A 25,281-nucleotide genomic window follows, 5' to 3' on the forward strand; every position below is an offset into this window, starting at 1 on the left:
GCAGCTGAAATGCTGAAGCACCTACTGACATGCTGGGAGTGCACAATAGCTTTGAATTTTCTATCAGAAAGTATAAAAGGTATGTTACCGTGTGCTCTAAGGATGATCATCAAGCGATTAAAGCTCTGTAGACATTTTCCCAGATGTATCCATAACTTTTCTAAAAAAGGTGACTTATAGGTCTTGTTACATCTCAAGACTTAATTTCAGCCTTCAGTTTCTCTTGTAACAGTTTGTGTAATGACTAAGACTAAGGGATGGAGGCAAAAAACTGCATTCCTCGCATAACTTCAGGTTTTAAAGATATCAGCCCCAGCAGAGTAAATGGACAACCCCGAGAGCTGCACTCATGCCTCGACAAGAGAATTTCACCCAACGTAGTAAGTGCAGTTTTTACTCATTTTTAAGTCTAGACTTTAAAATACCACTAATTGTATAGGAGCACCACTAGGTAAACAGACATTTTAGTTTACCTTTTAAATTACGTAAGTAAAACCAGCAATTCACTTCATGTTAAGATTTTATATGTATTAAATCACATGCTCAGGTGTTCATCAAGACTCCTCAGCAAAGATTACAGTTCATTAGGGATGAGCTAATGTACTCTCAACAGTCTCCACTGCTGTCTTTCTCTTAGGATTATGGTGCTGAAGGCGCAAATGAACTCTAGTAACTTGTAAATGGGTTTGGATATATACATGACTTAGTATAATGAAGAGCAGACCCTGGAATAACAAAGGAGATGGAGAACTTCACAGGTCCCTCGCTTCCACCATGCATGGAAGAAACACTGAAGATTGCAGTTTCACCCTGGGTTTCTGTAAGCATCATACATACAGTCATATTGTCAGTAGCAGTAAATATGCCCAGGTACTCAGGCTAAGGATTTGATTACTGCATTTATCTGATTTTTTTTCTCAGCCAATCAACATTTCCTGAGTCTTTACAGTTCGGTATTTCACCAAACATTTTAACACTTTAATTTCCAGCTTGGCTTGGGAAGGTAAAAACCATAAAGAGAGGAGGTTTACATTTTTTAAATCTTTCTTAAAACCTGTATCAGACTTCCTACCTAACAGAAATCCTCTGGACTTCAAAATACCTATATCATTATGATAGATAAATGACAATATATGATATTCTCTGGTTAAATTCTGCAACCCCCTCTGCTGTCTTCTGCTGCCTTCTCTGTCCACCCTTACTATAATACCTGATAATGTTAGATCATTCTCTGTCTTCAAAGCAGTAGTGTCACACGCAGGGTTTTTAGTCTGGGCGACCCTATTGGAGCCTGGAATGCAACAGGAATTCATGAGCATAGTAACTCCATTTACCTTTCTTCCACAAGACAAAATAATCATTAGTTCCCAAACTATAACAAATATTTTCAATTGCATCATTAAGCAAAACTCCTTTGGTAGTTCCACCAGCTGTTGATTCAAACATGAGTTAAACCATCTCTGTACAACTCCGGGAAAAACCTAAACCAAAATGCACTGTTTGGAGGATAAAAGTAAATGCCGTATCCACAATGACCCTGCATTCAGCATCAGTGCTCTGGAGGCTGTGTGCATTTATAAAGCAGTATCACAAATCATTCATGCAGGTCCTGCTATGTACATTGTGTCATTCAGAAAGTAAACTTGCAAAAAAACCACATACAGGGTTATCGTGATAATAAAAATAACCCAACTAGTTATGCATATAGTGCCAAATTAATATTATAGCACCTGCACACTGATGGGACAAAGTGTCCCCATGATATCTTTTTCACAGGTATTAAAAGTTATATTCTCAGACAAAAGAATTTACCCAAATTTCATGAAACTGACAGTAGCAGAATTATTCTAGATTACACCCACCCCTGCCAGAAAAGGCTTCTGGGTGGTGTCTCAATTTGGACAGTAAAAAATAAAGTGAGAAGACACTCCCATTATAGAACACACATCTGCCACTGCCTACAGTCCATCAAGCTTTTACAACAACTTCCATGAGATAACTCACCTCTCCACAGGTAAATTTGCTGAAAGGTAGTAAAATTTCTTTCTGCCTCTTCTACCAAGTTAGAAGCTAATAAAGAAAAGAGTTTGTTAGAATAGCTGCTCAAATTAAACAGGTAGTATTGAAACATTCAGAAATTGCATTAACAACACATCACTAGACTGTGCATCATCTGATTTACAACACAAGACCCCAAGGAAGAAGATCTCAAGTGTCCTCGTGCTAGTCTGAGTCCAGGGAGCCAAGGCTTTGCTCTATTTTTCATCACTGCTTTTTCTGTGCAGCTCTGGGCATCTCTCTTTTTGTCTTTGCTCCAGACTTTACCTTTCTTTCAGGTTACTGGGTTTAATCTGCCCAAATTAAATACTGGAAGTATTACAGGGTGACATACTAAACACATTCTTGACTTTCATTAATGTTCACCCAGTAAAACACAAAAGGTCCATCTATCCAACAATGCATCCAATTAGAGAGTTCTTATTCTCTTGTGATTGTACAGATATGGATTCACTTGAGAAAAAAGCACCGAAGTGCAAGAGCAAGCTGGTGAAAAAGGCAGAGCCTATACAAGAATTAAAGAAAAGTCATGTAAATTGAGAGAACTCATTGACATACTTCCCCTGAACACCTGTCCTCCCAGGGTGAAGGAAAACATCTTCTCTTTTTCTTCATAGTTCACACCTTTACATATCCCACCAATGACGGATGTTGGTGCTGGACTCCAGCCATTTGCATTGCAGATCAGCACGTCTGTGGAGCTCATCACACTACACAAAATGGTACCTAGGTCCAGGCAAAGAGAGAGTTGCATCACTCCAACGGTTCTTTGCAGCTGCACAGAGCTTTCCACCCAAGCAGCCCACAATACTTTCTCTAAATGCCAACTGAAAAAGAACATCAGAGCCGTACATTCAAACTGGAGTGCTAAAGGTTAGCTATTGAGTGATGAATGATGCACCACTTATCTATAGGATGATGTATTTATGTTTATCTAAAAGCTGGGAAACGCCCAAGGACCCTTATTGCTAACATGAGGGATGTACTAATTGCGAAGTCCTTGGATTTGTCACCCTTAAAAAGGCTATCTGGTCCTAAGTTCCTGTTGTTTATGAAACGTGGCAAAGACAAGGACTTAAATCATGGTCACTAGTTTAGTGAGATACGTAAATGAGTTCCTGGCATTGTAATGAATATGTAAACGATTTCCTGGAAAGTTAATGAACAGGTCTGAGTTGCTTGTATAAAGAGGGGACTGAAAAGTCCCCTCGGTGTGCATGACTTTGGTGGAGCGATCCCCCATGCACCCAGCGCTGGCGAATAAAGATAACTCCGCTCACTCAAATATTGGTGACCAATTCTTTAAATCACTCTGCATCCCCAAACTAACCATTTGTAGACTGCTTTTCAGCGATTTCCAGCACATACTATTACCACCTAATAAAATATCACTATTATCTGATAATACCCAACAGTCTTCTCGGCACTTTGTAGCACCATGGAGACATATTCATACCTTGGGCGATCTTACAGTCTCAGGCTCTGAACCAAGAAAGCACTTTTACTTTTACTGGGACAGCTTCCTGGATTGGTGCCCGATTTCAGCTTGCCCAGCCCTAAGCCCCCCCCCCCCAGCATCGCAATGTGAGCCAGCGGGACCTGCACACTTAAGGCCAGGTGTCCTAGTGCCAGCCTGGCACTGTAACTTCTAGACAATGCGCAGCTCGTCCTTTGCACTTGCTGCCATAGCTCAGGAATTCCTCTGGTTTTACAATGCCCTCTCTGGTTTGTTTTTATGAGCTGTGTACACAAGATATTTAATATGCTACTTTTATCTTCTTTTTAACAGAATGCTAGTCCAAATCATGCATTTTCCTCTAGTATTGATCCAAATAGGTTTACCCCAACAGAGAGCTCTAAACATTTACATTCTCCGCACCCCATTCTACACTCACAAGTACGGAGAACCCAGAAATTTGATGGTAAATGTAAAGAGAAGTGGACTTTACAAGTTCACCTAAAATATTTTGATGCAAAAAAACATGAGATGCCAAAACAGAAAATAATTTTCTGGAAACATTTGCTTGACAACTTCCACAGAGAAAGTTGTCTCAAATCCAGGATCAGTTTCGACTCCAAACTAGAGATGTGTTTGCCACATAGAAGCCTGGATTTGTGAGTCCCTGTCTTTAAAAACTTGAGACTTCTTAATTAGAACTTCACTTTTTCTATAGGCAATGTACTCCAATGGGAAATTTGATCCCATGTGAGCTCAAAAAAGAAACAACAAAAAGCAGGCACTGACATTAAGTGCTTAAATTTGCTGGCAGAAATCTGGGCTCTGCACAAGTCCCACCTCTGTCCAGACTGTCCATCCCACTCGCGCTTGCTTCTCCTAGCTAAACACTCAGATTTAGGTGATTATAACATCCTTGCATGCAATAACATAACATAATTCCCTGTTTAGTATCCTCTTTTCCTGCTCCAAAAAGGCAGCTGGACTACATTTGCACTACAAGGACTTTTTCTGGAGGCACCACCTTCTGGCAACCGAGCTGCTCCAGGTAAGGAGAAAGGTGTTTTCAGAACGGTTTATCCCATCTGGATGCAGATGTCTAAAGCAGGTCAAAAGAACTCTTTTTTCAAAATTTGTCTCCGAGAGCACCTTGCTACCTCAGGTCTTTATCTATTGCTCCAGGCCAAGCCCTGAGCACTACTCAAATTCTGCCTACACCAAAAAATGTCAGTGATGCGGAGGCACTGGTATCATCTAGAGGTAGGTGTACTGTACCCCAAAAAATGAGTTCTACTCAGTGTTTATTTTCTGCTGCAAGATTTTGTGTTTTACAGTTAGACAATACCTCTATCAAGTGCAATTTGACTCAAGATGAAGCCGTCACAGCATAGGTCCCTACTGCAAGTCTGCCGACAGAAGAGCTGAGCATCGGTCAGAGACGTGCTAGCTGCTGAGAGCACCATGGAGCGATACACACCAGAAAGCACGTTCTGAAAACTGGTCTTTTCAAAGGTCTTGAGTCCAGATGAGTTAAATTCCTGTCCTGGGTAGAGAGAACAGGAAAGGAACGTTCAAAAGAGCTCAAGGAGAGATGGGATGCTTTTGGACTACCTGCAGGATGTAGCTGGTTTAAAGTTTTATGATAAAAACTCAGCCATAAAAATCCTTCTCTGGATTTTCAGATGCAAGATGAGATCTTCAAATGGTTTGGTGCAATTATATCTGGGCAGCTGGTCAGAGTGTACTGCTGGGGTAGGAAAACCAGCCCACTGTACCAGCAAAGGGCTCCCAAATCGATGTACACGGTATGGTTGGTAATACTCCACTTTCAAGCACTACATTAATAACTCCCAGATAGAAATGAAGCAAACTTAGCTTGTTAAAAAAGTAAAATGTGTAATTTGGCCAGCATAACTGCATCTGCAATTAAGGTTTCTGCTGACTAGACGCATATATAAGATGATACGATTCATATAATCCTGGATCTAATTAGCAATATTAACAGAAATCTGGGGTAGTTCTGGTATGAACAAGATTGCATTGATTGTAACAACCTCAGGGGACTTGCCTTTTTTCAGGTGAAACTTAGCTCTTTATTTTTATTGTTAATAATAAATGGTGACTCAGAGGTTTCGAGAGAAGTATAAGGAAAACAGCGACAGCAGAGAGCTTTGGCTCACACCCTGCAGCATTCTGTATTTGGTCCTCTTGTGTCAAATTTGGCACGGGGCATAAAGTTGGACACACAATGAATGGGACATGTAGTGGTATCAATCACACTTAGGCCAAAAGGAAAAAAAAAATTACCTTGTACATTCATTAGTTCAGCTGAATCACCTTGGGATTAACTGAAGAGCAGGTTATTCCTTTGCTAGTATATTAGTAGGACAACTCACAATGAAAATTAACCTCAACTGTTAAATTATGTACAAGCAGGTCATTAATAATACCTTATATATTCAAATAACAAATTGCTTAGTGAAGAGAAATCAAAGTACAACAGAACAGAATAGAATAATACATTGGGTAGAATTTGAGGTTTTGTAGGACTATCTGCTGGAGAAAGCCATCAAAATAGCTTACCAAAGCTGTATTCCTAATTTCCAGGGAACAAGGCATGAAGGGAAGATTTGCTGAGGTTTCTGGGCTATCACTAAATGTTAAGCTCTGGAAAGTATTATGTCTCCTTAAACAAAGATGCTCCCCACATTCAATCATGATCTTATACAGAAAAAACGACAGGCTTGGGCACAGCTGTCTAACATTAGGTGAGTGATTTGCATCTGATACCTCTCTTCAAGTAGACCATCACCGTATCTCCCTCAGGATTCCTGACATGAAGCAGGCAGCTGAGATGACTGATGCTAGTGGCAGTGGGGTTCCCCAAAGCACCTTGCACCTGAGACAGAAAACAGGCATGCAGAATAAATCCAGCCTACCTGATTTCCTCTCCTAAAACACATTTTGCTTATTCAGAAACTCAGGGGGAGGAATTAGCGCAGACGGTTTAGAACCACCACAGCTCCCAGCGTGGGCATTTTTTATTCTGAGACCTCAGTTCTTCAATGCCATATTGCTGTGTTTAACAGTGGTGAATGGGAGCACGTCACAGTGCTAATGAGCACACAATCCAAATCCTGGGCTAGAGGAAGGGACTGAGAAATGATGACTGTTCCAGGTGACCTGATTACCAGCCTAGGTACTTCTAGTCTGCATTATCTAGATTAACTCTCCTTTTAAATTAACTCAATTTCCCAAGTGCAGGAGCTCAGCAACAGAAGTGCTGTGTGATGTTTCAATCAAACACTGAGGCATTCAGATGTCACTTTTGGAAATGTTCAGGTGTAGCTTCTTTACCAACTGGCAGGAATTTACTATGGCCATAGTGAAAAGCAACACCCAAGGGGTCAGGTAACGTCCTGCCTTTCTTCTGTGATGCTGTCTACTTACACTGAACATACTGTATTATGGTAAACACATATTTTTAAATATGATCATTTTTACCAATCCAGAGGCGGTGCAGTTGAAGTTGACTTCAGCAGCACTGTATAATTCACAGAGAACTCCAGCATCAGAAGACGTTACAGTTGCAAAACCACATGCGTCTTCCCTCTCACAGCCTGAAAAACAGGAAAGAAACCTTAGATTTCCTAGCATTTCAGGTGCAAAATTTTTGCTACAAATTCCGCTGTTTACTGCCATTTGCCTAGTTTTTCATATGTCTATCAGACTGCAAGCACATGAATTTCATTAGCCAAATGCACTTTAGTGTTCAACTATTTTAGTAGAGGGTTAGGTTTTTAAATTAAATTAATACAAAAAAGTTACTCATCACCTAATGATACAAACAGCTGAGTTAGGTCTAACCACCCACCCAAATATTTAGTGTCTGCTAAATAATTTTATCTGAGGCAGTCAGGGAGGACTCTCATGAACCACTTTGCCAGCACATTCCACCTGCCTGATACAGTCACCCCATGGCAAAAGGATTGTGAAAAGTATCAGGGTGATAGGAAGGAGGGAAACACCAAATTCTTTAGTCATGCCAGTTGCCTTTGCAGCAATCACCTGGCCAGTGCAAGGGAGCAAGCAGCCACCCCCCTCCAGATTTAGGAGTAGCTGAAGATCCTTCTGCCCTTAAACACTTGCTTCTGACTTGTTCCCACAGCTCTGCTCCCAGAACAGGCACTGAAATTGTTTCCAAATGTCTGTAGTACAAAACAAACCAGCTTAGATCAAAACATCAGAAATGTAAGCTAAGCTGCTTGACTTTGTAGCGATGCAGAGACGGAAAGATTAACTCTTTGCCTTCAGTGACACCCCCCAGGAGTAATATTTTGTAGTAGTGCTGCCATTTGACAGTTGCCATAACTTGTAATGAAGATGCAGGCTGTGTGCACTGAATCAGATTGCTTGTCAAAGGAGCATCTTTTCCTCCTTAAGTTCGTTCCCACGGTGCCCTCAGGTCAGTGTCTTGCTTCTGAAGGTCTCCACTTTCAGAAGAAGGTGCAAGAAAACTTACAGTATACAGCTAGGGGATGATCTGGTGCAGGAAAATCATTCCAGTAACACATATAAGGCTTCATGCCTTCACTTCTTAGCATGAGATGACTGCTCCAGCTAGACCATGGTATGCAACACAAACCCACTCACTTTGTCAGACTTCTGTGATGTCTGTCCTACAAACAGGCCACCTGTGTTATTACTGCCAGGGTGGTTTTATTCTGAATGTAACCCCTCTGCCTCTCTTCACAGCTGAGCATTAGGAGACAGAAAGTGAGACTGATTAAAGCACCTTGAAAGCAGCGCAGTGATTCTCCTTGGTTTTAAATTACTTTGAACCAATATAAACCAGCAAACATGACGTATCCAGATGTAATATAGTATATACACTGTAAGCCTTGGCAGAGGAATAGCTCTGCACTCCTTATAATATCCTTCTGATGTAAGCAAGGATGATTGTTCCTCTTTCATGTGCCAATCAGGTAATTTGGGAAGAGGTGAAAACTTGGTGTTCATATGTCCTGAACACCTAATCCTTCTGTTGTCTGCACATCTGGAAAGTCTGATGACTGTTTCCTGGTCTGAATCTCAGCTCTCATCCATATTGCAAACTATACCAACTGGCTTTAAAGTCAGATGACTTGTCTGAAGTGGTATGTAAAGTCAGAAGACTCCTTTTGGAAAGAAAAGCTAGTCTCTTCCCTGAACTAAGGTCACCAAAAGTTGTAAACATCTTGCAGTGCATTGGTGCATATAGTTCCTGTGGGAACTTCACTGTAAGCATATAAAAAGATTATTATTTTCCATGGTGGTTAATGTTGCCTCTACAGATTTTCTGAGTTTTCCTTACCTGAAATGCACTGAAAAGGTGGACTCTGCAGGTCTCCCCCAAATGACTGAGACTGAAGAATTTGAGCTTCTTCTGACCCATAAATCAGTCTGGAGGCAGAAACTCTCTCAAATTTTCTGAGCACTAAAAAAAAAAAACAACAAACCAAACCACAAAAAACCCAAACCACACCCAAAAAGCAACCGGGTACTATTATCAGTTCCCATGCTGTAGAGACAAAGATTTTAGACAGAAATAAAAATCAGAAGAATTTAGTAAGGAAAGAGGCTTGCTCATTAAATGATGTACCATCACTCCACAGATAATGCAGAAGACAGCTGGACTGAAGGTAGAATTTCTGTTTTGGGAACAAAAAAAAAAAAAAGTGTGATAAGATCCTTTAAAAAACAGCCAGGAGTGGGCTGGGAGTTTATATTCCAGTGAGACTTCTCTTCGAGCAGCAGACTGACCACTTCCCGTTACCTGTTCATGGCATCGAACTGACTATCAAGTCAATGGGGGAACCAGCTTTCTGCAAAACAGACACTGAAACAAGAGCAGCTCCCACAGCAGCTGGTTAGGAAGGACATCCAGGAGCCTTACCACTTGTTTACAGGAGCACAACAGCCTAATCTCCATGACTTCAGGCTCAAGGATCTGTTCGAGGTAGCATGTCCTACACACTCCATTTTTACTCCTTCGTTCAACCTTTATCTCCAGACTGTCACTTTCCATCCCAAACCCTTTTATCCCGTGTCTCTGAACTGGACCCATGGCACCTGAGCATAGGGATGTCTGATAAGCAGCACTGTTCACAAACTGGGCTCATGGGGTCTAAAGATGCAAAATCCGAAGGTCACTAAACAGGACCAGGAATCCAGTTTAAACTCCAGAAGGTTTGACCCCAGCTGTGCCCTGAAGATCACAGTCTGGTGAAGGACACACAGTGGCACCAGCACAACACTGCCCGGGTTGCTACAACCTGTAAGAGTTACCAAGGGGGTTTTGTTCAGTGGCCGTGTGTTGATACACTAGTATCTTTCAGTGAGCACAGCATATCAAGGAGAAGGGAAGAGCACGATGACTTAGCATCACCCTTGTGGTGACCAGACTTCTCACCTAAATGCCCCAAAAGACAGCAAAACCTCTGGCTCGTTGCAGCCAATGCCTGGCCTAGACCTACACGTGCTAAGAAGCGGGAGCCCTGGTCTGGTCTCAGCCCGTGGGAGCTGTCTGCACATGGAAGAACTGGAGGCTGAGCCCTCCTCTCCCCCATGCACATGGGTGCAGGAGGACCCCAGGCCTCTCCCTGAAACATCTGCATAAACCACAAAATAAAAGTCAGGGATAAGTTCTTAAAAAAAATCATTTGTGCTCTTACAGCAAAACAGTCAAGACTAAATCAGAAGCAAATGTCCACTGTTGTCAGGGCTGAGTCAGCAGGTGCTTTTGATAAAACGGTCATTTCTGCTCAGAAGAAACACAAGGGCTAGCCAAACACTTAACAAAATCCTTGCACTCCAGCTTGGCAGGAGAAAGGGCTGAATGATGGTATAAACAGAAGTGGAAGTTTTTTCCTTCCTAGAAATACAGGACACCAAAATATAAGCATGAGCTAAATTCTGTACTAAACCAAATCCCTCCTACATCTGCAGCTTGCAGTGATACCAGGTTAAAAACAGAATTCATGTTTTTTCATAAGACTGAAAAGAAGCAGGGCTTTTGTGCTCTTTGCAATTGCTTGCTGCCCTCATTTTGAATGAAAAATTTGAAATAAAAATTTACATTTTTTTAAATGTTTTCATCTAATTTTTCCCTATTCTGGCTCCATCCCACTCTTTCATTTTCTCTGCAATAACACAGGAGAAAAGCAGAGAAATAGAAAGCGTAATGAAACATTAAACTTGAAAACATTGCAAAACTACTAGGAAAGCTGCCTTTTTTTTTAATTCTTGAAATGTGTTTTTTAATATAAAGTTTAAAAAACTGCATTCATAAAGCTACTTTGTCAAAAAGAAAGTACAATGAAAAGTATGCTACCCTCTTCCCATTTTCATGCACATTTAGTTCACACTGCCCTCTTCTTAACAGTAATGTAACTTTTCAGCCCTTTCGCAGGCTTAGTGCATAGCAGAAATTCTCCACCTCACATATTACTATATATATATATATATATATATGTGTATATAGAACCTGTGCATGCTGTTGCAGTAAATGTTAAGCGTGGCTTAAAATGTAACAAGAGAGAGAATAAGAACTAGCATGGGTTGTTACAGCTTATTACTGTGCAGTCACGTAAGGGAATTCTTCTTTCATCTGAAGACTCAAAAGCCAAAGACCAGCTGGGATAATTACTGACCCTGCCCAGTCGCCAGCCTCCTGTCAAAGCAAGGTCAGTCCTCAGACCCTGCTGTCTTGTTGCATGCTGAATTCAGTGAAGAGAAATAAAAGGGGCAGGGTGGAAAGTAGCAATAAGCATAATTGGTTTCACTTCATATAATGCTTTCTGAAAATGCAGCATGATCCTTAAAAGAAAAATGGGAAATTAAATTATCCTGTGAACTCTTTTTTTTTTTAAAAAAAAAAAAAAAAAAAAAAACAAAAAAACACACCTGACTTTTCGGGCGCTCATTGCTTTTTTTAAACCCTAAATTGTCAACACTTACATTTATTTGTAGTGAAATTTTCTAGCATGATCGAGAAACATAAGCACAGATATTTATAACTGCTCCATCCTAGACAGAGTCAGAACTGCTCAGGCAGGAAGGCTCAAGGTAAGTAACAGGAGAAGTAAGCTGCTTTGGGTCTCCTGCCCAACGAAACATCCCAACTGCCCCATGACCGAGAGCGAGAGATGCTAACACCTTGTGTTCATAGTTATGATCAGTCTCTGAGTATGCTTAGAGAAAAAAGTAGCTGTTTTAACTGAAAACAGTTTTGCAACCTCTCCACAACTACGGGCTTTCATTTCACACTCTGTCTGCTGATCACACTTATCATAAGATATTGTCTAATTCACAGCACACCATGACACCAGCTTCTAAACTGAATAGTCCATTAAATTTGATACCAATCATATGAAGAGTAATAAAAACTTCTGGAAAATTGTTTTTGGGCAAGGCAAAAGCTTTGAGGCTGAGAAGCGTAATTAGACCTTGCTGCAGGCAGCTGGGGGACTGTTTGATGGATGACCTTCAAATTATTCATCCTTGAGGACTCGCATTTCACAACTGTGTTCGAGCAGAAGTAAGCTCCCCCAGCTTGCAAGGATACATTCACCAAGTCCAATACCACACAGCAGGATCCCAGAGGGTGACGTTATGCCACGACTGTGAGGTCATTGCCAAACACAGTCTATTTCACATGGGCACGACGATAAGTGATAATTTTACAAATAAATGCATAATTTTCCTTCTTTCCCACTAGCCCTCTCATCATTCCTTTAGGTTTCCAAGCAGAGAGCAGGATGTCAGCATACATCAAAAAGCTGTCAGCCATCTGAAAGTGTAAGAAACGTGCTTCCCTCTCTTCCCTCACTGGAAATAACTTCCCCAGTGTAGTCAAGACATGCAAAACTGAGGAGGAATGTGGCTTAAGGCAGAGGCCACAGCTACGGGAAAGTGAATCCCTGTAAGCTGTGGAGTGATGTGTCTTTTCATCAGGAGGTTTCACTTACGTGGGGTCACAGAATATTCTTCTGACACTTACCTAGGCACTGGTAGTCTGTAAGGAGATCGTCTGTTTCAGTCCAAGCCAGTGCTGCTCCAAAGCTATCAAGGCAGAGGGATTTCTGAGTGTCAGGGTCTTGCTGGGAGGGTCTGTACTGGCCATCTTCATCACACTCCAGACCCTGCCCATTGCTCTGACAGTACGTGATACCTGTTACAAATAAACAAGAAAAGAAAAAAAAAAAAAGAAAAAAAAAGTAGTTTGATGATGCTGTCACTGGGTTTCACAAAATGGTTCTGGTTGGAAGGCACCTCTGGAGGTCATCTAGTGTAAACCCCACTGCTCAGGCAGGGCCACCTAGAGCTGGTTGCCCTGGACCATGTCCAGATAGCCTTTGAACATCTGCAAGGTCAGAGACTTCGCAACCTCCCTGGGCAACCTGTGCCAGTGCTTGCCCAGCCTCAGGAAAAAGATGTTTCTGGATGTTCAGAGGGAAGCTCCTGCGTGTTAGTTTGTGCCCACTGCCTCTGGTCCTGTCAATGCAGCAGGACAATGTTTCAATGTTGTAGGACAAAAGTGCTCCAAGTATGGCAGAAACTTCACTGAAAATTATCTCTAATTTGCATGGAGTTTCGTGCTCTAAAATGTGGTAGTCTCACTGCTTTGTTGTGTTGCTGCACTCCATATGCCAACATCTGGATTCTCTGCCATGGATCAAATCTCCATTTATGCTAAGTAGTGTAAAGCAAAGTAGTACAGACAAGGAACTCTGCTTTCATACAGGTTTGCACAGTGCCTGCTGCAACGGATCTGTGAAATGCTATGAAGAATAACACAAGAGCCGTAACATCCGTTAATTCAGCAAACTCTGCAGACTTTGTGAAGAGGCAGCAGGGAAAGAAAGCAAGCAATTAGCATGGCCTTTTGGAAAGGGCTAGCACCGAGACTCAGGACACAGGTAAGGTGGAAACCAGGTAGGGAGCAGGCTTAGTTGCAGGCACTTGCAGTAAAGAAAACTGCAAGTGCAGTAAAGAAAAACTAAGAGGCAAACTTTTTAGCACAGGAGTCCAATATGTACAACAGAACACATATAGAAATGAAGAATGAAAACTTCAGGCAAAAGCTAATTGATGTCGGTACATTACAATAAACCTGTTTTGGTTTTTTTTATCCCACCTGAGAGAGTAATTATGTTGAAACAGAACAAAGACAACCCTATACTCACCAATACTCCCAATAAACTGGTTCTTACTAGTGACTTTTATTTTTACCCATGAGCTAATTCTACAGACAAAAACTGAATTTGGACTTAAAGAAAATAATTTATTAAAAAACTACATGCAAAAATAAGTCATTTAAACTGAATATAACTTTAATGAACATATCGATAGTTGCTTTCTGAGAAGTATTTATATTTGCAGGGGAAAGAGATGCACAAAGGCAAGACTACTTTAGTGTTCATCAAAGTGACAATAAACGAATTATGTTTCTCACTGATACTGAACACTCAGATACCATTCCTGAGGACACATCTTAAGGAACCACAACATCCTGGATGAGACAGACCACTTATTTCTCATGCATTTTTCGTCAAAACACCAGACAGTTTGTTCTGTCTTTATGAAATGTCTTTGAGTGTATGCAGAAAGGATCATATCCATAAAAAAAAAAAAAAAAAGCAACAAAAAAACAAAGGGAGGCTTTGGGTTTTTTAAACTTACAGATGAAAAAAATTCCATCAGTTCTTTGATGCCAGAATACAAAACATAAGGGAAAAAATGAGTTCAACTTACAGTGATCGGCGCTGATTGCCCCATAGGAGATGGTAGTTCTGCCCACAGGACACTTGATACAGGAGGAACGTCCTGTCTGATGCTGATAGTAGCCAAGAGGGCAGGGAATGCATTCATCCTTCTGGAAATGACTGCCTGGAGGACAAACAACTGCAAAGAAAACAATCACCTTAGTACTCTCCTGGAATCCAACCAGTTCAGGCATTTGAACACATATGTGTGGGAGTATATATATCTATCTCATGCTGGTAGACTTGCCATAGGCTTCAAGCTCTTAATATATGTATTTTTAAGTGGTATAACAAAGGTAATTTTCTCATTAAAGTCAGAAATGACTGAAATATAGGCTGTTGTCTTGTCTTCTTTTTTTTTTTTCCTCAGATCACCCTAAAAATGTACTTGAATAAGTGCACATCAAGCTGTCTGGAAACGCCAAACCCAGGCTTGATTTCTATTTGTCGAACCCATTTGTAATAAGATAATGCACTTCATAGATAAGTTGTGAAAGAAAACAAAGGAACACAAGCTACAGAGTAACTTCTAACACTACGGACAGAAACAGGACGGCTTCTAGGAGTAGAAACTCCAGAAACATTATACAGAAACCCACCATATGGCAATACTTTCATTCAGAATTCCTGGTAATGAAATTTTTGCTAAGCACTTCCAAGCTAAACAGTAATGGCTGGATTAAAAGTCACTAGTTGTGCACATGACAACCCAAACACAAAACAAAAAGATATTCTTAGTCTGTATATGTATCTTTTTCTGAATAATCAGGAGTAATATTTCCAGCTGAGTGGTTGCACATTACAAAGAAAACTCCTTGTCTTCTGGGAGGTCATGAAATACTGTCTTTCCCTCCAGATCATCCGAATGAACTTTAAAGCAGAAGAGCTGCAGACACATTTGCAGGGCAATACCTTTACTTGTTATTTCACAGCTGTTTTCCAGATGTAGATTTCCTTCAAAACACTATCAAATGTATATTTTGGGAATTTGACAAGGTGCAAAACTTCATTTCTGTTCTTGCCCTACGTCTTGACAGCAGCTGAAGTTTGTATAAGGAAGAAACAGTCATGGAAAATTGGCCAGCCCTGCTACAACCCATATGATGAGTTGCTGTTCTGGCCAACACACTAGAATGTAAATTAATTTAACTTATAGCACCTAGATTATAACAGACTAAAAAGACAACCAGTATTAAAATGATCCTATCTTCCTTCATCTGCTGGAAAAGTTCCAGTGGAAAGGTATAGGATGACAAAACTGTGAGAGTGAAATTTTCCTCCCAAGTACATATCAAGGCAATTACTCTAGGTCTAACACATATCTAAAATCAATTATAGAACCAAAAAATCCTGGATGAGACAGAATTCTCCTTGCTCAAGCATGTTATTTAATACGCAAGAGTGTCTGATACATTTTAAAGACATTTTCCAACACATGCAAAAAGGATCACACTCATCTTGCAAATGAACAACAGTAGAAAATTAAAATTAAATTAGTAACCCATGCCTAAATTGAAGACAAAATGCAAAGGATGAGGGAGACTAATTAAGCAATTAAATATTATAAAGGAACAAATCAAGCTTTTCAAAGCGTTGTCCTGGTTTTGTAGTAGTAGTCATAACGTGAAAGTAATATCTGTGTCTCCTATAACGTTTTAAGCAAGTAAAATTGCCTTTTGTGGCAAATTTAAAAAAGGGCACAAAGAACAGCAAAGAATGTTGGTGCAGAGATGCTTGTTTTCTAGACTATAACTCTTGGAGGCATGTATCATTTTGGCTATAGGTTACATTCAACACAATCACACAGAGGTGAAGTTTCATTCTGTGAGTTAAACAAAACACCTTATTGTACTCCTTTCAAGCTTTAACATTCATATATGTTAACAATATAAGAAACTAAAGAACAGGTCTGAGCCAAAATCTCAGAGCTAACTGTTAGTGCTGGGCCCAAACTCTGTATACCTAAAATAGGAAAAAATAAAAATACAAAAGTAAAAATGAGCCCCAAATTTAATCCCTTGCTCCTGCACATGAAATTTCTAACCTGGTCACACTTATAACTAGACTTGGGCTCCGCTCCTGTGTACCTGGGGAACAATGTGCTGAGTAACGAATTCCAGGCTAAAGAACAACTCGCTGGAGTGACTAAGCAGAGATAGCACTCCTCACAATATCCTCTTTTCACCCTAGACCAGCTCTTTTCACTATACTAAGCACACTTAAAAACTGTCAGAACTGATCATTACCCAATGCTTGCACTGCTTTTTCCCCCATCCAGAGATACTGGAAAACTGGGATATCTGATTCTTGACCTACATTATTAGGAATGAAGTCTTGAGCTGCCAGTTCAGCTATAAATCTAGCACTTTATTTGATTTGGGTTATGATCTGCTCAAATCACCTCCGATAGAATTGCTAAGCATTCTAAATAATAAAAGGAACCAGAATAAAAACTTTATATTATAACAAAGATAACTCACAAACAGGTTTCAGATTTTCTCCTGAAATAAATGGGGGGAGAAGGGCTGAGTTCACAAAGTTGCCTCCAGGACAGTTTCCAACTCTCTTCTTTTCAACTCACACCTCAGCAAAAAAGTGTCTTTGGTCCCTTTAAATTTTAGCTAAAATAAAACTGTTACCTCATACTCTTAAGGAATTATATTTATAAACACCTGTGGGGTAAAGTAACTCAGTGTAAGACTGAGACAAAGAAAACATGTCGCATAAGAAAAACTAACATATGATAATGTTACCTATCTTACAGGCAGGAAAACATGAAACAAAGTACAATACATACTAACCTAAAGAAACAGATGACTGTAAGGAAAATACATGAGATGAGAGGCAGATTCATGTCAGCTGCATGTTCCTAAATGAAAATATTGAGTTTGAGAACACTAGAAAGCTGCTGCTACTAAGAGCTGTCCGTGCTTCCTGAAGCAAGGCTAAATGTCACTTACAGTCAAGTAAAAGCAAACAAATCAATAAGATCAGGATCAGAAAAGACAATTTGTATTTCAACAACCAGGTGGAACAGGAAAGGGAAGAGAATAAAGAAACCCTGTCACACTCACACAGGTTTGAATTCTGTAATCACAGGTGATACTTCTTACTACTAGTCCCTATTATTACTAGAGATGCAGATCCAGACAGGATAAATGGCCAGAATATATCCATAATGCAAAATAAATAAATATATTTATTTATTATTAGAGGAACCAGAAACAGAATTCCTAAATCCCATGTTCAGAATAAAATATGCAGTCCTACTACACAAAACAGTGTCAGCAGCATGTATACCATGACATCTTAGAAGACAAAACCTGTGCCAAAAGCTGGAGCAGAAACCGTCTCCTTTCCACATCTCTATGATAAGTCTGGTTTACTGGGTGAATTTTTCTACAGTTTCCTGGTTCAAATTATGTATGAACTAACTCACAAGGCAAATTAATTCACTGCTTCTTGGAAGCCTTTATCCCTGGTGGGAAATATCTGGCAGAAAGATTCAATTCTTTGTAAGTTCTTCTGCTCCAAGTGATGGACTCTACTGAAGAAATAATGATACCTTTAATCAGTATAACAGTACATCATAAGTGACTGCAAGTTGTTACAGACTCTGGATTCTCAGTTGGAATTAATCTTTTTTCTGCATGGTGTATTTAAATAATCAAAACCTGAAGTGTTTCAGACTATGGAGATGAACTGAAACTGCAGCCAATTTACCCTTAAAGGTCCAAGTTAGAAACTGCAGCACTGCAGAACTGATTCATCACTTGATTACTTGGAAGTTCTTGCCCAGGCATTGAGAAGCTCTCCTAGCTTAATAAGAACCACCATATCCAGCAGAGAGCTAAGTTGTTTCCATGTATTTTGCTTTGTTCTGAGGTTCTCTAACTTAAGCTGCACAGTGTTGAAATTTTCTCATCTGAACGTATTTCCCATATTGGAAAACTTATCCAAGAGCTACTACTCTTGACCTTAGTGGTACATCCCTCCTCCGTTCCCAAAAAAGACATAGACACGGTGAACACATGCCAAACTGACATGAGGAAGACACAGACTCACTGAGGCTAACCGGGCTGATGAGACCATCAGGGCTGCACTGCAGGAGGGCTGATGTTGATAGAAACAAGAGCGGGGCTCTTAAGGCAAAGGCTCGCTGGCAGCATGACCTGGTACACAGGACTGCTGGGCACAGCCACGGGGACCTGTCGGAGAGGCAGGTCTGGCAGCCTACGCAGGACGCTGACAGAAAGGCAGCCTGTTCCAGGGAAGCTGACTCAGCAGAAGGAAGGAAGATGAAAAGAGGGCAGAAGTGTAATCAGGTCTGGGTGTTGGCCAACACCGAGGAAGCTTCCATCTCAGCTGGCTGGAGTTGGCCCAGGAATTCACTATCTCAGGACTTTTGCCATTTCTGCATCTAGGTTTCTATTCTGGGTAATGTATCATCATCCGAAGCACTGGCTCCCATATCTTTGCCAAATCTTATTAAGGATCATGTACATGTAATGTACATTACTTACAACTTAAGGTCATGACCTTATTAAGGCTCACGTACATTACATGCGCATGACCTTCTAATACCAGAGAGATCTAAAATGTCCCCAACAATGTTTGCAAAACCTTCTATACAATGCCAGTGCCATGATGCCTATTTCCAAATCACTGGTTCAATACAAGGACCGAACGGTAAGCAAAGCACTAATTCCCTTTTCTCCTCAGATTTATTATCATTCACGATGGTGCTTCATGCCTTTCACATATTAACCATAAACACAAGTTTACTGGTGATTTTCTAACTTTAGCTTTATAGTGATTCCTAATGACATCAAAGGAGGGAAAGTTAAACTGAGACATACCACATCCTTGTGAATTTGGGACTGCTTTCCCAGGAGATGAAGTTCTTTGAAACCCGCTTCTACATCCTAGCTGCACACTTGGAGACAGATCAAACTCTTCATCACGGGGAAAATCAATGGAAGAATCTGCTAGGAATTGCTTGGAGTCCAAATGCAACAGAAAACCACCATCCTTAATCTCTTTTATAAATGCTCCGATGAGATTTTCTCCAACAAATGCGTTTTCTAACAGGGGAAAAATACGACAAAATAGCATGAAAGAGGTTTCCCATATGGGAACGGAGAATCTCACAGAAACTGATGAACTTTAAGTTAAAACCACAGGCAGATACAGAAATACAAGCATGTTAGCAAACAGCAGACAAGAATGAATCTGTACACTGCCTATTAGATTCAAGTCCTAATCTCAATATATGTAGAGGATGCTAAAGAACAAAACTTGATTTCTGAGTTACAAAAATACAGCAGATGAAAACCAGGATTATCTGACATTCAGATTTAATTTATTACTGGGTGTTTTTTTAATAGGTATCATTTGCTTCTTTTTCAACATTTGGTTGGTTTGTTTTTGAAGGCTGGCATCAGTAACAGACTAATAATCACCTTCCATCACACCACTGATATTCAACATAACCACCCATGCAACAGACATGCTCTTCACAATTGCTGAAGCTGGTGTTTAAAGCTGGAAACAGTGAGTACCTTTCCTACTCTCCATATTCTAAGTTGCCCAGATGGTTTCCCTTTTGATGGCTTGTACAAGGACAATTTTCAGCATTAGATCAAGAGCAGATTCTCCAGTTTGGCTGGACCAGAAGTACTACAAGAACAGTGCTCCCAGCAGATGTTGGTTGCTATCACTTGCTGTTTATCCTTGCAGGGTTTATGACATTGAATGAAATGCTGAGGTGGTTTACTGGTGCAAATTTGCAAGACAAGGACCTCCTGTAGCTACAGGTGATGGGCAGCCCAGTAACCCAGCAAATGGGAAATCCTGCACCCTATGTACTTTGAGTTTTGTGACTACACTAAAGACCTTGGACACTGAATTTTCACAGGGAGGATGTTATATAGATGAAGAGAACGTGAGGAATGTTGCAGCTCACACATTATACAGTTTATTATTTTGTGATTGATGTGCCCAAGTCAAATAGCTGAAGGTACTGCTGCCTTCTTACATGGTGAGTTTCCCAGTGTGGACTGTAGTCCACAGGTGGCTTTTCAGTTGTGCAGGGAGAGAATTTCACAGCCCAGTACGAGGCTCCAGTGACGCAGTGCTGCGCTCCTGCCCATGCTAAACGGACTGCAGACGTACAATGCTTTTCTGAAAAATGATCCTAGACCTTTAATAGTGAAAGCGTAAGTGCCCTCTTTTCCTCAATGTTGGTCCATAGCTGGCTGCTGTCATGTAGATGTTGTTTTCCCATTGCAGAGGAGGGACACGAGGTTTTTACGCTTATGGGCTAAAGCAAACAGACCTCACATTAAAGCTGACAGCTGTGTCCTTGTATTCTCAATGCTCTGATTCCTCTAGCTTTGAGCAACCTATCATTCTGCTGCACTAATACATACTATAATCAGCAAAATGGCCCTCAGTTTTTGTTCAACCCCAGGCAAAAATGAAACTTAGCTCATGAGGGAGTAACTGGAGATCACCAAACATAACCAACAACACTGCAAATGTTTTGCCAGAAATTATCTCAGAAGTGAAAGCAGGAATAAGCAGATTAGCCTTTTATTCAAGCAAATATCCTTCCAAATTGTCTAGTGACCAGTCATAGCAGAATTAAAAATAACCTTAAAATGACAGCAAAATATGTCAGAAAGGACAGAAATGAAGCAAACAACCAAAACAGTAAGAACCAACTTCAGTCTGTTAAATGTCCTTTAGTCCTAAACGTTTCACTGTGTTGAAAAGTTCTTAACACTATCACTATCACTAAAAGTGACCCTGCTTATGACCACACTGCATATATAATATCCTTTACAGTCAGAGTATATAAACAAGTCTTTAACTGTAGTATACATGTTCATGCATTGCAAGTAGACAGGTACATTCTGGAACAACTCAACAGAGGACAATTCAGCGCCTGATGGACATGCCAGCCACAGACTCACTGGATACATCTTACACGAGCTGCCTCGGTTCAGCCCTTCCAGCATGGCTGGCCAGCTTGGGGCACACTCCCCTGCTTACATAGGACCTAGCTTCTGGTCCAACGTGAACCTCCTGGGGGCACCTTCAGCATGCCCTAAATCATGGCAGAATCAGTAGTCCTTCCCTGGATTTGCTGCACAGTTTTGGCAATTCAAGCTACTACACATCTTAGACATTGTTAGATTTACTACAAGTTCTTACTAAGTATTTCTCCAGGGCCTGGTGTAACTTTAGGGATTTAGACTTCTTGCGGGACAATACATCTTTTCACATACAGAAATATCCTGCAAATTGTTGCATCTTGTGCTGTGCAGTAGGAAGAAATCTGATTTAAGGTTTGCTTCTGTTGAATGAAACGTTAACTTCAACAGGAAAAGGGATCATACTGTTACCTAGAGTTTATACTGGCCAAATAAGAAAGTGAGAGAAAGAGAAATAAAAAATTAGTAAAGTCGTTCTTTCTTTTATTCTTAATTTTCTTTAAGGAAAATACAGAGCACAAAGACACAGCTTAAAATATCGATTGTATAGGGCAGGGATTGATCTCCTCCAGACTTTACTGATGGGGACTGTTTACTATACATTCATCCACCAAAAGCTCATTTTTACTAGCCATAGTATATTGTCTGTTGAACAGAAAAGAGAAAAATTGCTGCAAGCATTCCTCAATATTTTAAAGCTGAGTTCTATCTAAGCTACTAAGCCAAATGGCATAAGATCCTTCAGGAAGGGATTTGCACAGCCTCAGATTTAGTACATAAAAATATCTGCAAGAAAAAAAAAGTAGCAAAGTATTCACGAGTGATTTAGATTTGAGGCTTTCCTTTGGGAGAGCACACAGCTCTTCTGTTTAGCAATTTTTTTCAGATACTTCATAGAAGGGGAAAAAAACCAAACCTGCAAGACTTCTTATTTATCCCTAAAGAAGATAGGAGAACAAAGTTATTTTAGTAATGTAGACTTTCAAATCAGAGATCCAATTTTCTCACTCTGTGTAAATACACTAGAAAACACCTCAAACAGAAAAATCCAAAGCTGGGTAATGGAAGTTGATGGTGCCAAGTGTTTACAGAAGCAGGTTCTGCTCTGCCTTTTGTGAAACCAGCCATTCCCTGAAAAGCAATGTTAGTAATACAGGGAAATTATAGTGTGGAGAGGGTCAAAAATGTAACACACAGTGGAACACTTTCAAAAGTAAAGTTTAATATAAAACCAAACACACTTATACTTTGATCCGCCTTCCTCAAACTGCTTAAATATTCATGTTTCCCTTATAATCTGGAGCAACTGAATGGATGTAAACGTAAATAGACCGTAAAGCCAGGAACCACACCACCACTGCAGCCACTGCCTGCATCCTGAAGGCTTTTGAATTCAGTTCTGATCAGACAAAAACTGCTGTAGGGCACATGTCTCCAAGTCCCAAACTTAGAAGGAAGGACACATGCTGGGGACACCATTTTAAAATAGTAAAACTGGAGAAAAGGTGGCACAGAGGGCATTTGAACTTGGGATATGTCTTTTACAGCTTTTATTTTAAACAGGAACACTGACTGCTTTGAAAGAAGTTCCTTACACCATTCCTAACTCGCTTGGAAACCACAGCAAAGGTCCGCCAGTCAGTGGTCTCTGCATAATTGTTCTAGGATGTCTGAGGGGTCCTTCTTTAGCGTCAAAGGGAGAAAAGGAAAAAAAAAGGGGGGAAAAAAACCAAACTTGGGAGAAATTAGTTATATTTTTGGCAATGTGTGAATTAGGTTTCTTCAAGCCCAACCCAGCAAGGAACACAATATTTTCCACCATTGAGCAGGTCCTGGAATCACAGCCTGGAAAGAGAAGTAAACACCAAAAGCCCAAAACCACAACTCCAGTGTCACAAAGGCTATTTCAGTGAGCATTTGTAATACCTTGTTAGTGCCTTGTGAGAGCAGACACAGGGAAAGAAAACAATTAAAAGCAAAACAGGTTTAATTCACAGAAACATCAGAGAAAAAAAAAAACTTTACCAATATCATGTAAGTCAGGGAGAGAAGCTGCTGGGATGTTTTCCAGCTGAGTCCTCCATGTGATGTTCACCCCCAGGCGGTCCATGCTCAGGCATTCAACATAGACAGTGGAATCATCACAGACAGAAACCGAGCCAGTATTTCCAAATGCATTCACCTCAAATTCAAAATTAAATAAAACCATGGTTAGTCAACAGGAGAGCCTTCTAGTTCTTGCCTTTTCCTATTTTTTTCACTGCACTATGCACAAAAACAACATTTTCAAAAGAACCTGTAAAAACAGAACTAGGAAAAGGTAATTTTAGCAGGTCATTTACTCACTGTAAGAATTAGTCAAAATGATTGCTTCTATCAAAACATATTTTTAATAGATATTGGATGTGATATGACTTCTATGGCTACATTAAGCCGACCTGCCAATGTGGGGTCAGTGAGACTAAACATCCTATTTTCACAATCATCCATATAAGAGTGCTGCCAATCCCAACAGGTTTTATGGCACGTTTTGCTCTTCCATCTCTCTCAAAGTTCTACTTTGTGTCTTACCTTTTTCTTTATCTTTTTTTAAATACAAAAAACCTTAACCACTAAAACAAACAAATAAACAAAACCACAAAAAAAAAAAAAAAAAAAGAAAAAAAAAAAGAAAAAACCCCACTAACAACAGAGAATAAGGAATTGAAATTACCTGGAGGTGACATAAACCACGAGCCTTCAACTCATCTAAAATAAATGTCTGGAATGCCTGGAGTAATCCAGAGTAGTCAGAACTACAAGACTTCTCAGGAGGCAGTAATAGTTGAAAGTGTGTTTGAGCTTGAACCGTCTGAAATAACTGGAGCTCTAAAAATCAAGAAGAAAGGGAATTTAGTAGTAGAAAGGAAAGTAGTCTCAGGACAGTACAAACTGACTTTTAAAATTACTTTGAAAAAAGACATTGATTTGACATTTTGATGTTGCATCAATAGCATCTCCCCACTTCTAGGTGAAAGCAGTAGAGTTGTTGGTAGTAAACAATAAGCAGCAAGAAAGATGCTTGATAAATACATATGTTCTGCCTTAGGGAAAAGGCCATGTGATATAGTTATTATATAATAATAAAGAGGTATTTCACCCTGGACCACTAACTTGCAGAAGGATAAGGAACAATCTGGATCATTAATGATGAATTTGTATAAACCTTAGCAGATAGAAATTTCCAAAGAACTAGATGAAAGCTGATGTAATGCCAATACTTAGAAAAGAAACAGGAAGGCAGGAATTATTGACCTGTCGACCTCCACTTCTCTTAGACATAATCATGAAAAGACCTCTATTAAAAAAGGAATTAAATGCTTAAAGCAATTAACACTAATTCAAATGGGCTTTCAGAAACCTAGCTTGTCAAATTAACTGGGCATAAAGTTTAGGAGGGAATAAATTTGATTGCATAATAATGGTGTTGACATGGACATCTACAAGGGCCTTCCAATTTTTTGGTAGCAAACCAAAGTGACATACATCACTCAAACCTATGACAAACGTGCGAGTTCATCAGTCACAAAATGAAAATCTTTTTAGCCAGGAAAAAAAAAAAAAAGGTGCAAATTTCTTGTCTCCAGTAGGTTATGCTGGTCACAGGCTTCACGGAGGGTTTGTTATCTCAGGTTCAGCCCAACAGTCATGCTGTCATGCCACCTCCAAACAGAGCTGTGTCTTATCCCACCAGCCTGGACAAGTGGCAGAGCTCTCCGTCATTCACCTCCTCTACAGACCCTCGCTGCATCACACACAAGTGTTACTAATGGAGCACAACTCCCCTGCCCTCACCCCAAAACAAGCGTGAGAAAGCCCAGAGAGGTTCCAAGGAGGATGGTAGAAGGAAGCAGAGGACACAAAAGCCTGCTTCCTCCTACAAGGCACAACGCCCTTGATTGGTTTATCAGAGAGTCCTTAAGAG

General features: G+C 40.2%; 1 protein-coding gene across 1 annotated transcript in view; it reads right to left on the reverse strand.

Moving 5' to 3' along the window:
- The window catches only part of TG (thyroglobulin), a 164,662-nt gene that overhangs the window by 105,587 nt on the left and 33,794 nt on the right, over positions 1 to 25,281 (reverse strand). Inside the window, exons 18-29 of the mRNA XM_040586695.1 lie at positions 24,031 to 24,185; positions 23,343 to 23,499; positions 19,179 to 19,403; positions 14,309 to 14,458; positions 12,555 to 12,725; positions 8,868 to 8,990; positions 7,019 to 7,134; positions 6,305 to 6,413; positions 4,860 to 5,057; positions 2,617 to 2,784; positions 2,005 to 2,070; positions 1,211 to 1,291 (exon numbers count right to left, since the gene is read on the reverse strand). Of these exons, the coding sequence (XP_040442629.1) occupies positions 1,211 to 1,291; positions 2,005 to 2,070; positions 2,617 to 2,784; positions 4,860 to 5,057; positions 6,305 to 6,413; positions 7,019 to 7,134; positions 8,868 to 8,990; positions 12,555 to 12,725; positions 14,309 to 14,458; positions 19,179 to 19,403; positions 23,343 to 23,499; positions 24,031 to 24,185 (1,719 nt within the window). The remainder of the gene's footprint in view (positions 1 to 1,210; positions 1,292 to 2,004; positions 2,071 to 2,616; positions 2,785 to 4,859; positions 5,058 to 6,304; positions 6,414 to 7,018; positions 7,135 to 8,867; positions 8,991 to 12,554; positions 12,726 to 14,308; positions 14,459 to 19,178; positions 19,404 to 23,342; positions 23,500 to 24,030; positions 24,186 to 25,281) is intronic.

Source organism: Falco naumanni, chromosome 3 (genome assembly GCF_017639655.2).
Source record: "Falco naumanni isolate bFalNau1 chromosome 3, bFalNau1.pat, whole genome shotgun sequence".
Classification (NCBI taxonomy): domain Eukaryota; kingdom Metazoa; phylum Chordata; class Aves; order Falconiformes; family Falconidae; genus Falco; species Falco naumanni.